The sequence below is a fragment of the Nicotiana tomentosiformis genome, chromosome 1 (genome assembly GCF_000390325.3).
Source record: "Nicotiana tomentosiformis chromosome 1, ASM39032v3, whole genome shotgun sequence".
Taxonomy (NCBI): Eukaryota; Viridiplantae; Streptophyta; class Magnoliopsida; order Solanales; family Solanaceae; genus Nicotiana; species Nicotiana tomentosiformis.
In genome coordinates, this window is record NC_090812.1 from 42675439 (window position 1) to 42690283 (window position 14845).

Below are 14845 nucleotides of genomic sequence, written 5' to 3' on the forward strand. Positions count from 1 at the left end.
CTAGTGGGAGACCCATGATAAATCAGCTTTTTCACAATTCCTGCCAAGATTCTCTCCTCTAATGGGATTGCAACGGCTCTTGTCTACAAGCTCGATATTGACTCGAGTTTTCGGTCTTGACTCGAGCTCTCGATCTTGGCTTGAGCTCGATTCTGACTCGGACCCTTGAATTGATTCGGGCTTAATGTTGGTCGGTCTCTGGATCATAAGCTCGACAACTTTACTTTGCATCATGGTTCGATTTGGATTCGAGCTTGATTATAATATCGAGCTCGACATTGATCGGCCCCTCGGACTCGAAGCTTGTTTGTACCATCTTCGAAACCCATCTCGAAGTCTTACTTCGATCGATTATGTTTCGAACTCGATCAATCGTACGAAAGCCAAAATCTATTTCGACCGTATACAAATATAAACCGTATACAAATATAAACCTTTCACTTTATTTATTTATTTTTCACTCGTGATTGCAAAACCAAATGTACAATTGAAAGAGCAAGAAATGAGAGTCCACTAGTGTTTACATGAAAAATGTCAAGTTGATGTGGTGCCTAACCATTTGGTACTTATACTTTTGTACCTAATACCAACGTAGTGCCTTTCTCTGATTCCCATGTACCTTGGAATCAAAGGATACTATATATAGAGGTTGCTCTTCCTTTTGAAACACGTTTCAATTATTAACCTTTCAAACATAGAAAGATTACACAAACCTTTCTAAGAAGGAAGAAAGACTTTAGAATCTTCAGACAAATATTGACATTGTCTCTTCCCTCAATTTATAATGTTTCTTTCCTCTTAGCATATATATAACAAGCTTGTATAAATTTCTCTTTTGGCAGGGAAGTGAAACTTTGCTCACATACCCTTAAAAAGCATATGAGAGTCTCTGGTCCTATTGGTTTTGGGCATCATTGAAAATTTTAGACCAAATATATATACTGATCCTTAAAGTTGATTTCAGTTTCCATTTTAACACTTCAACTAAGGTCATTACCTATTGAATACTTAAACTCTAACAAAATTGTACCTATTGAATACGAACTATGATATGACATAGTATGTAAAATCACACCCTCTTTTGAGAGCGTGAAAAGGAAAAGTAAAGGAAATAATTTTTTTAATTTTAGATTTTTATCTTCTCTCCTTAATTTTAATTTTTGAGTTTAATTAGGAAATATTTTTTTGCTGTCATCACCTTTAGGACAGCTCCCCCCGATAGCCACGGCCTCCGAAACCAACTCCATCTCCTTTAGTTTGGAGTTCTAATTTCATTTTAGAGTTGGATTCCTTCACTAAATTGATTTTATTCATCATTTTTGCTACCTGAGAATCTAATTTGAGGAGAAAATTTTGACTTCCATTGGAGCATCGAGTTTGAATTAAAAACAAAAAAATAGATCTGAAAATTTTGAGTAGAAATCAATTGGTTGTTATAGATTCTAGTTGGAAACATTTGTTAGAATCTGAATCTAAAGTTTGAGTGCATTTTTGAGCTAGTTCAAATTGTATTCTTGGGTCAAATATTTCATAGCCGCTCGACGAGGAAGATGACATGGGTTTCCTTAAGTTCGTGTATGTTTGATCAAATTAATTACTGAATTTTGTTCTAATCGTCATTCAGAGTCTATAATTACATTTGAGTTCGATTGGAGATGTATAGGCTGAGATCGGATTAACAAAAACCTAAGCAAAATTGAAGAATACCAACTAAGTTTATTTTAATTTGTTATTGGTTTGTTCAGATAATTGTGGTTGCTTCTATTCGTTATTTGGAGAAGATGGGGCAAGAAAAATTTGGCCAGTGAGGAGTTGGAGACGACGGCGGTAGGGACTGTGCAGGGTTGGGGATGATGCAGGCAAGAAATTTTTCTTTTCTTTTATTTTCTTTTTTTCCTTTCAGATTTTAGTTTTTTTTGTCTTTGTTGACATGTCATTTTATCATTGGTCTTGTTTGCCAAGTAGATAGCAACTGATATTCACACACCAAAGATGATTTGGGATTATCAAAGTTGTATTTAATAGGTACACTTTTGTTGGAATTGAAGTATTCAATGGCTAATGACCTTAGATGAAGTGTCAAAATGAAAATTAAAACCAACTTTAAGGGGCTGCGTATATATTTGGCCAAAGTTTTACCTTAAGTTAGGCTGATAAGTACAATTCAGAGTTTCAATTCTAAAATTTAAACCAAACATGCATGAATGCAAGAAGAGAAGCTTTCTCCAAGAAAACTGTAGGTCTTTTATTTGAACAGTAAAATCAATATGATAAATATTTCTTTCAGAATAAAAGTTAACCGTACAAATCTAAATGATCCAAGGGATATCCCGATTTGCAAATCAATTTCTGGTGCAGCAACTGATATGCTCCTTGAACAGGGTTTACTGAAAATAACATCTCTATCTCCACAAGATAAAGGTAAGGTCGCGTATACATTACACACTATCCTTTCCAGACCCCATTACCTTGTCGTTGTTGCCTTTACTTTTATCATTGAGAAAAAGAATACCTAACAAGATGCTTCCTCTATTAAAATTTCCAAAACTAAATACCCCTTTAGATGCCTCCTCCAGTGGCGGACGCACATGGTGGCAAGCAGGTTTAACTGAACCCGCTTCATGAAAAAATAATAGTGAGTATATGTATAAATTAGGATTAAAGCTGCATAAATTTTGTATAAATACTTTATTTGAACCCACTTGACAACTAGTACTATTTTACGACTAAAGTTATGTACTTCTAAGATTGAACCCGCTTGCACAAAATTCTGGGTCCGCCACTGGCCTTATCTATTCTCTCACTGTAAGCCCAAAGTATCTTCCTTTTCATCATCAACCTCCGCTAAAAGAATGAAACCTAGGCCGAGCAATCTCCCAAGCAATGATACGGCCATTGGAATCAATCTTCCCTGTAAAATGATATTGCAAAAAGGATGTTTAATCATAACGAAAGCTTGTCGTGACATTTTTAGACATGTAGTTGTGAATAAAGCCACTCTCACCTGAAGCAATGCCAAGAAATTTTCCGTATGATAAATATCTGTCTTAACAATATCATGTAATCATGTTTCTTGAACTGAGTTTGTCTCCGAGCAATGTAACTTTCCAGCAGTCCACTTGTAGCATAAATACAGAAAGCTTTTTTGGCACAACTGCAAAAGCAGTGAAAAAACAAGTATTAACAACAACTGGACTTCTGCATTCTTGGCCCATCCCCTTCTCTCGGGATAAATCAAAAAGGGAAAGAGTAGTAGTTTTTTCTCAGCTTGGTTAAAGATTTTCGAGCTCTTTGCATGTTGCACTTCTCATGTATACATCATCATTTCTATCTATGTAAAATGCTTCTCTGCTTAAAAGATTACCAGATATAATATCTGATTTGTCTAATATGCTTTTTCTGGTGGCGTTTGCGTGAGTTTTTATATCTGCATTGTTTAATAAAACGAAAAGGGGCCGGAACTGCCCCTGAAGTATTGGAATTGGTACAAAATTGTCCTCCGTCCACCTATTTGAATAAAAATGCCCCTACCGTTATTTTTTTGGCTCAACATTACCCTTATTACTAACAGAAAATTCATTAAAAAAAATAATTAAATAATATTCACGTGTCACCGTCCCATTGGTCTAACATAAACCCCAACCCGCTCTAATTTTAAAACATAACTGTCTCTCTCTCTCTCTTCGCTATTTCATATTAGTGAGCATTTACTTACGAGTGTATGTCTACTATTATTCATGAGGCAAACTCAAAATTGAGTTCTCTATTAGAATTATTTTTATGGAAGATGGAAGGAATTGTCATAATCTTCTTAATGCAAAAAGTTTAGATTCTTTTTGTTTATGCAATGGGTATTCTTTGTTATATAATTTTCTTTATTTGAAATTTGTGGGAGGGTTTCTTCACTATTTTTTGTCATTCCTCCGTGAAAATTTGAGGATTTGTTTTTCAATTTTTTTTTTATTATGTATGTGATGTGTATTTCTATTTTTTACTTATTTCACTATTTATTCAATTAAAATGTAAGCTTTTCTACTCCGTGTAACGGGTATTGTGCAATTGTCACTTTCATACACACTGGGTTCATATGATGTACTAATAATAATTAACAAGTTTTTTAGATCATTTCTTCAGTATTTATTTTCTTATTTTGATTGTTATCATGGATTCAATTTTCTCGATTAGATTATTGTGTTAAGTCTAGTAAAAAAAGGATTTTCTACTCATAATTTGCAAATGAGAGGCTACTGTGTACGTTGCTATTTTCGGCGGATCCGCCGGTGAATTCCGCCCAAGTAGCAATAAGGCAGATAGAGAGAGAGAGAGAGAGAGAGAGAGAGAGAGAGAGAGAGAGAGAGAGAGAGAGTTGGATTTTAAAATCGGAGCGGGTCTATATTCGGACGGGTTAAGGGTGAGTTTAGTTATATTTTTGTTGAAGTTTAAGTTAGGCCAATGGAACGGTGACACGTGAATATTAATTAAATATTTTTTTTCTTTCAGAATTTTCTGTTAGTAATAAGGGCAATGTTGAGCCAAAAAAATAACGGGAGAGGCATTTTTATTCAAATAGGTGGACGGAGGGCATTTTTGTACCAATTTCGATACTTCAGGGGTAGTTTTGGCCCTTTTCTGTTAATAATATACACTTGCGATTTTAGAATTTGATAACCAGTGTTGTGAAGAGCGTGAAGCGAGGAATAGCGACAAGCCCCTTTTCGCTTAAAGCGAGAAGCGAGAAGTGAAGTGCTCGCTTTTTTGAAGTGAAGTGGAATTTTAAAAAAAAAAATACTGCATAGACAATTCATGTAACGGTAAGTAAATGTTCAATACTTCAATGTAAACACTAAACAGTAGCATCAATTAAAGCACAAAATGAGCATCCTATTCTTCTACAAGATTGTCAAATTCTTGTATTCCACTATCATTATTATATTGCTCGTCATCTTCTTCGCCAACATTTTGCTGCTATTTGGACGCTAAAACAATGAAAGAAGGAGGAGGAGGAGGAGGAGGAAGAAATCACATACCTGTTGTTGTTGGTCGTATGTTGAAGTTGAAAAGTGTACAAGACTTGGAACCCCAGTCGCCTCTTTCTCTCTGTTGCTGCTGGTCGTATGTTTTAATAAAAGAACACCTTTCTTTTTTAATTAAATAGGTTGGCAGGTGTTTAATCAGAGAAGCGCTCGCTTCGCTTCAGCGCTTCTCGCTTTTTAGTAGGAAGCGCACGCTTTTGCCTACCTGAGTCGCTTCATATAGCAGAAGCGGTCAGAGGGTCGCTTCGCTTCTCGCTTTAAGCGAGGAAGCGACCGCTTTTCACAACCCTGGATAACTTTAGTTTTGGTTTGGGCTCCTTTCTTAACAAAATTGAACCTCTCATCAACTACTTTTCTATTCTTATCTTTCTAGTTTCGATTTTGTTTTCATGGTTGGTGATCGTGCTAAATATTCTGTCAATGCTTAGGCAGGAAACATGATGTTCCTAAGAAATATTAAAAGCACACCAGCTTGTTTCCTCCTCCAAATGGATAGGGATGGAAACATTAGGTGTACCTGGGATAGGATGAATTTTCAGGCAGATTCAGTCACCAGTCTGCGTAACCTGCCTCTACATGACAGGCAAATCACAATATAGCAGGGCATCTGCCTAACTCTTTTTTTAATAAATGAATTTCCGACAAAAAAGGTGACAAACAAACTCAAAAGGGAGTTGTATGCACTGAGAATTCATCCTTTTATGCCCAACAAGATGACACATATACTCTCGAAAGAGTAGACTCAAGTGTGTGAAGATAAATTAATGGAATCAAAATTATAGCATTCCTACGTTACCCCTTCATTAATAAGTGTTCTAATGAGTTTGCAACAAGATCAATACATTGGGGGGAAAATCCTAAAAATTAAGAAGATATGGCGCAAATAAAATTTACATACATGATAGGTTGTGCAAAAATGCAAAGAACTCAGGATTTTCACATACAAGGTTGAAGTTAGCTAGAATTATGATTCATGCCTTATATTCCAGTACAGCCTACTTCTAAGACATCGCTCATTCATTCAAAACAGTAACTGATGAAGTAAAGGCCACTGCTCCATTTTGATTTACATCAGAGATACTCTTCAGGATGTGAGAATCCGAGTTTCGGAACTATAGACTTAATTAGCAAGCCTCTGAAAATGTCTCATTCATTCAGTAACTGATGAATTAAAGGTCACTGCTCCATATTGATTTATAGTAGACAGTTCAAAATGTGAGAATTAGTATTGGAACTACAGATTTAGTCAGCAAGCCTCTGGAGCTGTCTATAACATAATAAGAACCAGCTAATCTAAACAATATTTTGGAGGATATACATAATTTACCAACAAGGTGTATCAAGTAAAAGTTTCAGGTTGCAATGACAGCAAAAATTGACGCATGGCAACTCACAGCTTAATGAGAAGCCGAATAACTAAGAATAGCTGAAATAAGGATAAGGTTGGACAAGAGTATATCGAATGAGCCTGAGCTAAGGTAAGATTCCCAGAGAGAGAGTCAGGAAGGGTAACTATCCCTAAAATGTTTCTTTTAGAACAAGAGCAAATCCGCTAAGGTGCCAATTTTCCTGTGAATTCAAAATTGACATACAATCTAATAAAGCTAAAATGCGAATGGCACAAGTAGAGACGAAAACTACCAGAACTTGAAAAAACTGCGGCACTTGGTGTTTATAATTCAATGCTTATCAAGGCGAGTGGCCCCAGCAAAAATTACTCAACCAAGACAGCAAAAGAAAATTAAGGAAAAGAGAAGACAGAAGAAGCAAGCGTCATAATTTATTCTATCCGGCATTAGGGCTACTGAAAGTGGACCGGAAAAGACATATATTTGCCACTTCATAAGTTCATATAGCTAGTTACCAACGAAATGCAAAATTGAACAGGATATAAACCTTGGAATCTGTTGTCGTTTGTGATTATTCCAAATGTTTCTACGGTCTCACGAATCATGATACCACGTACACCACTTAAGCCAGCTATTTTGCACTGAACAACTGCAGGAAATAAATACCATAATGTTTCAGAAACAAAGTTGTTATATTCTCTGTGTGCATGTGCCAGTGTGCAAGAGTTAAACACAGTGAATTCAATTTCTCTATTACAGTTCTGTTTCAGGCTTTATATAAAGGCAACCTCTTATTGTTATTTAGCTCATCACAAAAATGCTTAGGTCCTTGTAAAACATTAATGACAGGACAGATTCAGCGAGTACTAACACCGCATTCCTTAAAATAGTTTTGAAGGGTCTATCTAAAAGAGTTAAAAGAGGAGATTGCTTAGTTTTACCTAGAATTAGTGCACCATGTAAGTCTGCATTAAGGAGACATTGTGATAACTGATTTTTCCTGCAAGGCCAATACGGAGATGAGAGACATATAAGTCAATTGTTTAGCCGGATCACTAGAGGAAAAGCATCTTTTCCGAAAAAATTAATCCTCAAAAAAAGCAAGAAAACAAAAAGTCAACCCAATATTCTTCAGGAGTTTTGTTACAAAGTCTTTCCACTTATCGTGCATTGGTTTGAAGATGTTATAGCTGCAGAAAAAGCCACAAAAGAATTATCAGAATTCAGAACAAGAGATGATCTGGGCAACACCAGAAACTGAGTACATAATTTTGCTGCTCAAATCAATAGAGAAATAAAAGGCAAAAAGAACAGCAAATGGGGGGAAAAAAGAACACCTAACCTATAAAAGAACAAATCAAAGTAGGGAACTTAGCTAGTCAATATAAGAACAACAATGAAGGCCAAGCCAACACTGGATGCATATAAAAGTTGAAAGGGTATAATACCTTTCAACAAATCAAAGTAGGGAACTTAACTAGTCAATATAAGAACAACAATGAAGGCCAAGCCAACACTGGATGAATATAAAAGTTGAAAGGGTATAATACCATGAGGTATAATCAACTATGAGTATCTAGAAATATTTGGCTCTATGTGAACCCACCATACACAAGCCCTGGAAAAGCATAATCTTTCACTGCTGAACAAGGTGAAGCATCCAACAACTAGCTTTGTCCCTAGAATCCTAGATGAGCAATATAGATAAAAGGTCAAATAAGTAGACAACTGAATTTGATCATCTGGAAGTTGGATTTTATGCAATGGAACCACACGGGTGTAAGATATCCATTTAGGCCTTTAACTTTCTAGATAAGCAATATCTACTGCAAGCAACATTAGGGAGAAGTATTAGCAGCTTATTTCCTCTCGAGGATAACTGCAGATAGATACCACAGCAGACAGAGGACATATGCAACATGAGATTCAGTGTATCAGTTAATCTCTTAATCAAGAATCATCACATGAAAAGGTCATGTTACTGGGTTTCTTTTACACCAAATTTTTTACCATATTAAAATAAATAAATAAGTAAATAATAAAACCAAATTTAAATCTACAAACCACCATGAGACTTCAACATTCAACTTTCAACATAGTCAGACTCATCTAGGGAAACAGAAGAAAAAAATAAACACATTATACTGTAGCAAGTTGGATTTACACATAATTCCTTGCTGAGAAGGACAGAAAGGTTTTGAAAGGCAAGCTAAAACTAATTTATTCAGGAAAAAAGAAAAAGCGCAACTCACTTATGGAACTCTTGAGGCAAATCAAATGATCCAAACTTCTTATGTTGCTTCATGGACATACGTCTTTTAGATCTCTTTGACTGTCTTTGCAAAGCCCGAATACGAGCTCCAGAAGCAATGCTGCTTTTTTGTACAACATTATCAAGAAGAATCCAGTTATCAACTTTCACATTTTTTGACCCTTGCATATATTTCTGAGCTGAATCACAATGTTGGAGAAGATCATGCAAAATATCATTAACAGTCATGATTTTACTAGAAATCTGCAACAAACAAAGGGGATCGGTAATAAAGAAGCTATTAATTAATCGTGCGCATTCTTGAAACATTATTTTGTTCACACGTGTTCTTACCTCAGTAGTTGTTTTCAAAAGATTCTCGTCTACTGCATGAGAGAGCTGAAGGTATGCTGGATTATTCAGCTCGACATCTATATTGCAGGATGAAATTTTAGCATCCTAAATTGGTCTCATATAAACCTTCCTATAGATAACAATGCAAGAGAAGCATACAGAAGAAAGGTTGTACCTTGAGCAGATGTATGGCCACAAAAAGATAAATAGCCTACAAAGAAGCCAGGAAAATGTTTGGATGAGATACAAGAGGAAATCACATTAAATATTTAACTTATATTCCTGGAAAATGCCACTGTTACACTGTTTTTGGATGCCAAAAGTCAATTACGGATAATTCAAGGAGAATAAAGATTAAAGAGACAAAAAATTCAACAAATCCAAATTCCCTCATTTTGTTTGGCTTCCAAAGAAAATATTAAACCACACAATTAACTTTTTCTTTATAAGGTAAAAAAAACTATACAATAACTTCCGAACATAAAATAATTTTTTACACAGTGAATTATAATACAATTACAACTACTTTCTTTTGAAATGCCAGTTCCAATCACGTATAGAATTCAAAAACACAATTCCAATCAATGAGAAAGAAGTACACATAGTAATTGCAAGTTTGTTTCCTTCTTTTTAAATAACGGGACATCATGGTCCGGCAAGCTGTTCTGTTGTTGGATTCCACTATTGAAGACAATTAATGTAGGCACCGAGGAACATCTGGGAGCATGTGCACTAGGTTGGTCCTGAATAAGTTGAAGAGAAAAACGGACTATCACTACGATTACTAAGTGATACACCATGACGAACTGAGGCAGTTTGGTGACCAGATGAAGGCTCTAGAGGATTTTAATCAAACATAAATCCAATATTCTCACTATTGCAACCAAAACTTCCTGGAAACACTCATCATTCTTCCTCTCTTTCTTCTCCTTCTTTCATATTATCCATCTAGGTATATATGAGGGAATCATTTTCTTTAGTAATCAAAGCTCATCCTATAAAATTCCATACACCCAAACACAACATTGGACATGTAAAACAAGTTCTTGTCCTGAGTGTAGTTAGTCTAAACTTGCGACAAAGGGTGTAGCCCAGTAGTCAATTCAAATCTTGAAGACCAAGATTCAAATCCCAAAAGAAATTAAAAAATACTAGGTAATTTCTTCAATCCTGCCTAACACTTGGTGGATAGAGTTACCGGATACTTATGCTGGTGGGAGGTAGCATGTACCTAGTGGAATAGCCGAAATGAGCGCAAGCTGGTCTAGACACAAATATTATATATATATATAAAAAGTAGTTTATCTCAACTTTCGGGGTTTTCTCAACTTTGAATATATCTCAATTCTAAAGGCATTAGACAAAACACCAAGATCAGACTTTTCCTGCTCTGTTTTGCTTCCTCCAAGCTTAGATGATGGTATAATGCGCCTCTGTCCTAAATGCATGTTAGAGTTTGAAATACAAGAGTCCACGCATCAAATTTTCAGCATGACAACCCGAGATGAACTTAATACTAAATAAATTTGACACACACCACATTTAAATAAACTATATATACCACTAACTTTAGAAATTCTTTGAAAAAGTCTTAGTAAATCGAAAATGGATTGACTCATCAATGGCAATAGTGCCAAAATAAATTGGAACAGCCTAAGGACTAGTATTTAACTAAGAAGAAAGGTTGAAACCAGTTCTAGCCTTCTAGATAATCCCAAATAAACACTCATCATCACAGTTAAAGTTAAAGCTACAGCACCCCGCCTCCACCCCCGGGCAAAGAAAAAGACAACTCAACAGCACTCCCCTCCATTGAACCTAAACAGATTAGCTGCTGAATTGTAACTTGAAATTTGTTTGACAAACAACAGAAGAATATTTTGATAACAGAAGATTAACAAAAAATTGAACATTATTCCACTAAGTCCGCACAGTATAACTGGTTCAAAGCAGGGGTGGAAGTAAAAAACGTTTAGCTTTTTGATCAAATAGTATATTTGTATTAAAATATTTATTAAATAGGTAAAAAAAAAAATTAAAATTAGAATCAAATTATTAATACTTGAAATCGTTATTATAAAAATCGATAACCCGTAAAGCTGAAATTGTGACTCCGATTCTGGACTTCAAAGTCCAGATAATTTGCAGTAATTTGATAGCCAGGCATAAAAAAAAATATTTGTGACTATGTAGACAGCACGAATATAGAGGAGGAATCTATTTTTAAAAAAACAGTGAAAGGTGGAGTTAAAAAAGATGAAACCTTTTTTGGATGATATAGCAGAGGAAGTTGCCTTTGCCTTTGAATTGATACCCTGGGAAGTAAGTCCAATGTTGTTTTCATCAACGGCAATTGTTGTTGTTGTTGTTGTTGTTGTTGTTGTTATTGTAACAACTGAAACTTCTTGTTCTTGTGTTGTTGTACCTGAAGCTCAGCTGTGGCTTGAGCAAATTTTCGCTCTAATGCCTCCATTGTTCGCTGCTTCTGCTCCTCAGACCATCGCCATTGTTGTTCTCCCCTCGTCTGCTCGAGCTTTCTATTTGGTTACTATAATATAGAGGTTGTTTCGTTAAGTTGTTTTCGGCTTATGAGCACTTTTCAAGGTTATTACAAGTAAATTGCTTATAATTCATAAATAAGTTACCGTACGGTAAAGTTAATAAGTAAGTGCTTATAACTTGTAAATAAGTTAAAATCTTATGAATTTTTAGCTTATAAATACTTTAAATTTGATCAAAAATTTTACTATTTTATCTCTAAAATATTACTTTTTAAAATAAAACTCCTACTATACCGATATTCACTGCCTCATATTTCTTCAAACCTAAACCCTTCGCCTCTTCAAGTCTGCAATTCTCGTTGACAATACTTGAGGTAAGGAAATTCTCTATTCCTTTGCATATTTTGTATCTATGTGATTGTGTATTAATCTTTGAATTGTAAGTAATAAACAAGGACATATCAAATTTTTGTTGTATTATTTTTTAAGTATTATATTAATCTCAATGGACACTGGTGATGAAGACAAGAGATAAATTATTATTATTATATAGCTTATGATTATATGCTTATCATAATATATATATATATATCATAAAATAATCTTATCTAATCACATTTGTATTTAAAGTAAAATGACAAATAGATTATTTTGTATTTGAATCGATCTCGAATCTAAAATCTTGAAGAAATTACGCCATTATAATGTAAACGCTTCTAAGGTTATTTAAGTCATTTTAACAGAAAAAGAGATTGTCAATACCTTTTTACCAAACAATGCAATATTTTATTATCAATTTCAGCGCTTGCATCCAAACACGTAACTGCTTATTTATTAAAGGTATTTTTCAGCACATAATGTTTATCAGTTTATCAGTTAATCCAAACAAGCCCATAATGTAACAATTGAGAGTGAAATAAAGAAAATTACGTGAGATAATTAGCGCTAAATAGCACGGGCTAGCCAGTTTTTGGACTGGTCATTTAAAAATACCCGGCGTTTATCAAGTCATTGAAAAATAGTCATTATTTTGCTGTAACAGAGACCGGTCCAGCATAATATACCGGAGTTCGGTGCACCTGTGTATGAACTGCCAGCATATTATGCTGGACTGATATACTTTGTTGGCTCAAGTATAATAAACTGGAGTTTCAGTATATTATATTGGAATTTCAGTATATTATTCTGGAATATTTTCCGTATTTTGATCAGTGTTTTTGTTAAGATTTATCTTTACATAAAAAGTTGCTAAATTTCGATGACTTTTGAAACTGTGGCTATTTTTGAATGACCACTTGTAAATCTGGCTATTTTTGAATTTTTTTCGATAATTAGGAGAATGTTTGTGGTCAATTCACTTAAAAAGGCCCAAAACAGTAGCCCAACAAACATGGGCCAATCATTCGTCCAATCGTAGAGAAAAGGTCTGAATTAGATTGAATCCATGCCTTCGGCGAAGACAGGAAAATATGAAGGAGCAACAAGTAGGAAATATAAGGGGAAAAACTCATATAATCCGTATAGAGTACGTTTACTTTGATTCTTGATATATAAGCTTGAACAGGATCATTTGGTACATATACTAGTGATATTGAGATTATAATAAAATACAAGGATCGTTTATTATGGGTAAATGATAATAATGAATGAATTGTTATAGGGTGACACCTTGATCAGCGTGATGAGTAAGCAGATCCCATGCACAACCGTAAGAACCCCAAACACTCCCGTAGCCAAGCATAGGAGTGGGTAGGATGACCAACTATACCCTCCGACTTCAGGTAATACTCATGTGACTACTAACAGTACAGGTGGTGGCGTCCTCACTGCCGTACTGAAAAGGATGGAGGAGATGGCGAATGAGAACATGGTGCTCAAGGAGCAGATGAAAGAGTAACAAGAACGGGTAGACATGATACCAGGTGCCCCCAAATTGATAACAAAAAGAGACGTCAACGGGTTTGTAGAACAGCCATACAAGGAAGAAGTAGCCCCACATGCCATACCGAAAACCTTCAAGATGCCCTCGTACCTCAAAATTTATGACGGGACGACTGACCCCGAGGACCATGTGACCCATTACGTCACCGCAGTAAAGGAAAATGACCTTACTAAGGAACAAGTGTTCTCTATCTTTTTAAAGAAGTTCGACGAAACCCTCACGTGGGAGCATTGACTTGGTACTTGCAGCTGCCGGCCTACTCCATAGAAACATTTGAGAAGCTGGTGGATAAGTTCGTAACAGCACACGCTTGAGCCAAGAAGGCCAAAAATAAGGTAAACGACATCATCGCTATCAGACAAGCCCTAGGGGAAGGGCTGAGGGACTTCCTATCTCGATTCAATAGGGAAAGGATGACCTTACCAAATGTCTCCGGAGGAATGGCCGTAACAACCTTCTAAAATGGGCTAAACAGAGATGGGTCGAGGGTGTCGAGAAAGCTACTCGGCCAACTGATAAAATGCTCACCGGCCTCCTGGGACGAGATCCATAACACCTATTGTGCCGAGGTCAGGGCAAATGATGAAGACCTCAATGGGCCAACCCGACGACTCACCTCGGTGCAGTCTAAACACAAAAGGGAACGTAGGGATAATATGAGGAGAGGCCACCCAATGTAGTGGACAGGAAGAGATCGGCATCAACCCAATGTCAGACAACCTGTCCCCAACTTTTACCGCGAAGATGGCCCCTCTAGGCCAAGATCAGATATCCCCAAAAGTGACCGTGGTATGGTTCCTTCACTATCTGCTCATAATTTCTGTGTGTCACCTATAGATGTGGTCTATGCACCCAAGAAGCTCGGTCCAAAAGTGAAGTGGCCATCGAAGATAAGGTCCGACCAGAACACGAGGAAGTCGAACGCCTTCTGTGAATTCCACCAAGACCAAGGGCACAAGATCGAGGACTACCATGCCTTAAGGCTAGAGGTGGTGACTCTGCTGCAACAATAGCACCTTAAGGAACTTCCTAGTGACAAAGGCAAGAACACCTTAGCAAAAGAGCGAGAACGCCCAAGCTTGCTAAAGTCGTCGTCTACCGCCCGTACCATCAACATGATTATTGGAGGCAGCGATGACGCCTCCATCAATGGCATCAGGTTCACCGCCACTGACAAACTCAAGAGATCTATCACCCATGAACGGTATGATAGCCTCGAAGAAAGTATCATCTTTGATGAGTGAGATGTCAGGTAGTTTGACCTTCCCTCATAATGATGCACTCATTATTACTTTACACATTCTTGGTACTGATGTTAGGAGAATTATGGTTGACGACGGAAGCGGGGCATGCATTATCCATCCTCGAGTTCTTGTACAGATGCAACTCGAGGATAAGATAGTGTCATGCTGTAA

The 14845-nt window shown here is 36.2% G+C and overlaps 1 protein-coding gene across 1 annotated transcript; it reads right to left on the reverse strand.

Moving 5' to 3' along the window:
* Nucleotides 1-2220: 2220 nt before the first annotated feature.
* LOC104102307 (ribonuclease MRP protein subunit POP4-like) lies at nucleotides 2221-14629 on the reverse strand. The gene is made up of 10 exons (XM_018772856.2): nucleotides 14539-14629; nucleotides 11251-11418; nucleotides 9163-9198; nucleotides 8988-9064; nucleotides 8635-8897; nucleotides 7504-7572; nucleotides 7324-7382; nucleotides 6930-7031; nucleotides 3005-3154; nucleotides 2221-2911 (listed from the first exon to the last, which is right to left on the reverse strand). Exons 1-9 carry the CDS (start codon nucleotides 14627-14629, stop codon nucleotides 3057-3059), a joined length of 963 nt encoding a protein of 320 aa, XP_018628372.1. The 3' UTR covers nucleotides 2221-2911; nucleotides 3005-3056.
* Between the last annotated feature and the right edge of the window lie 216 nt (nucleotides 14630-14845).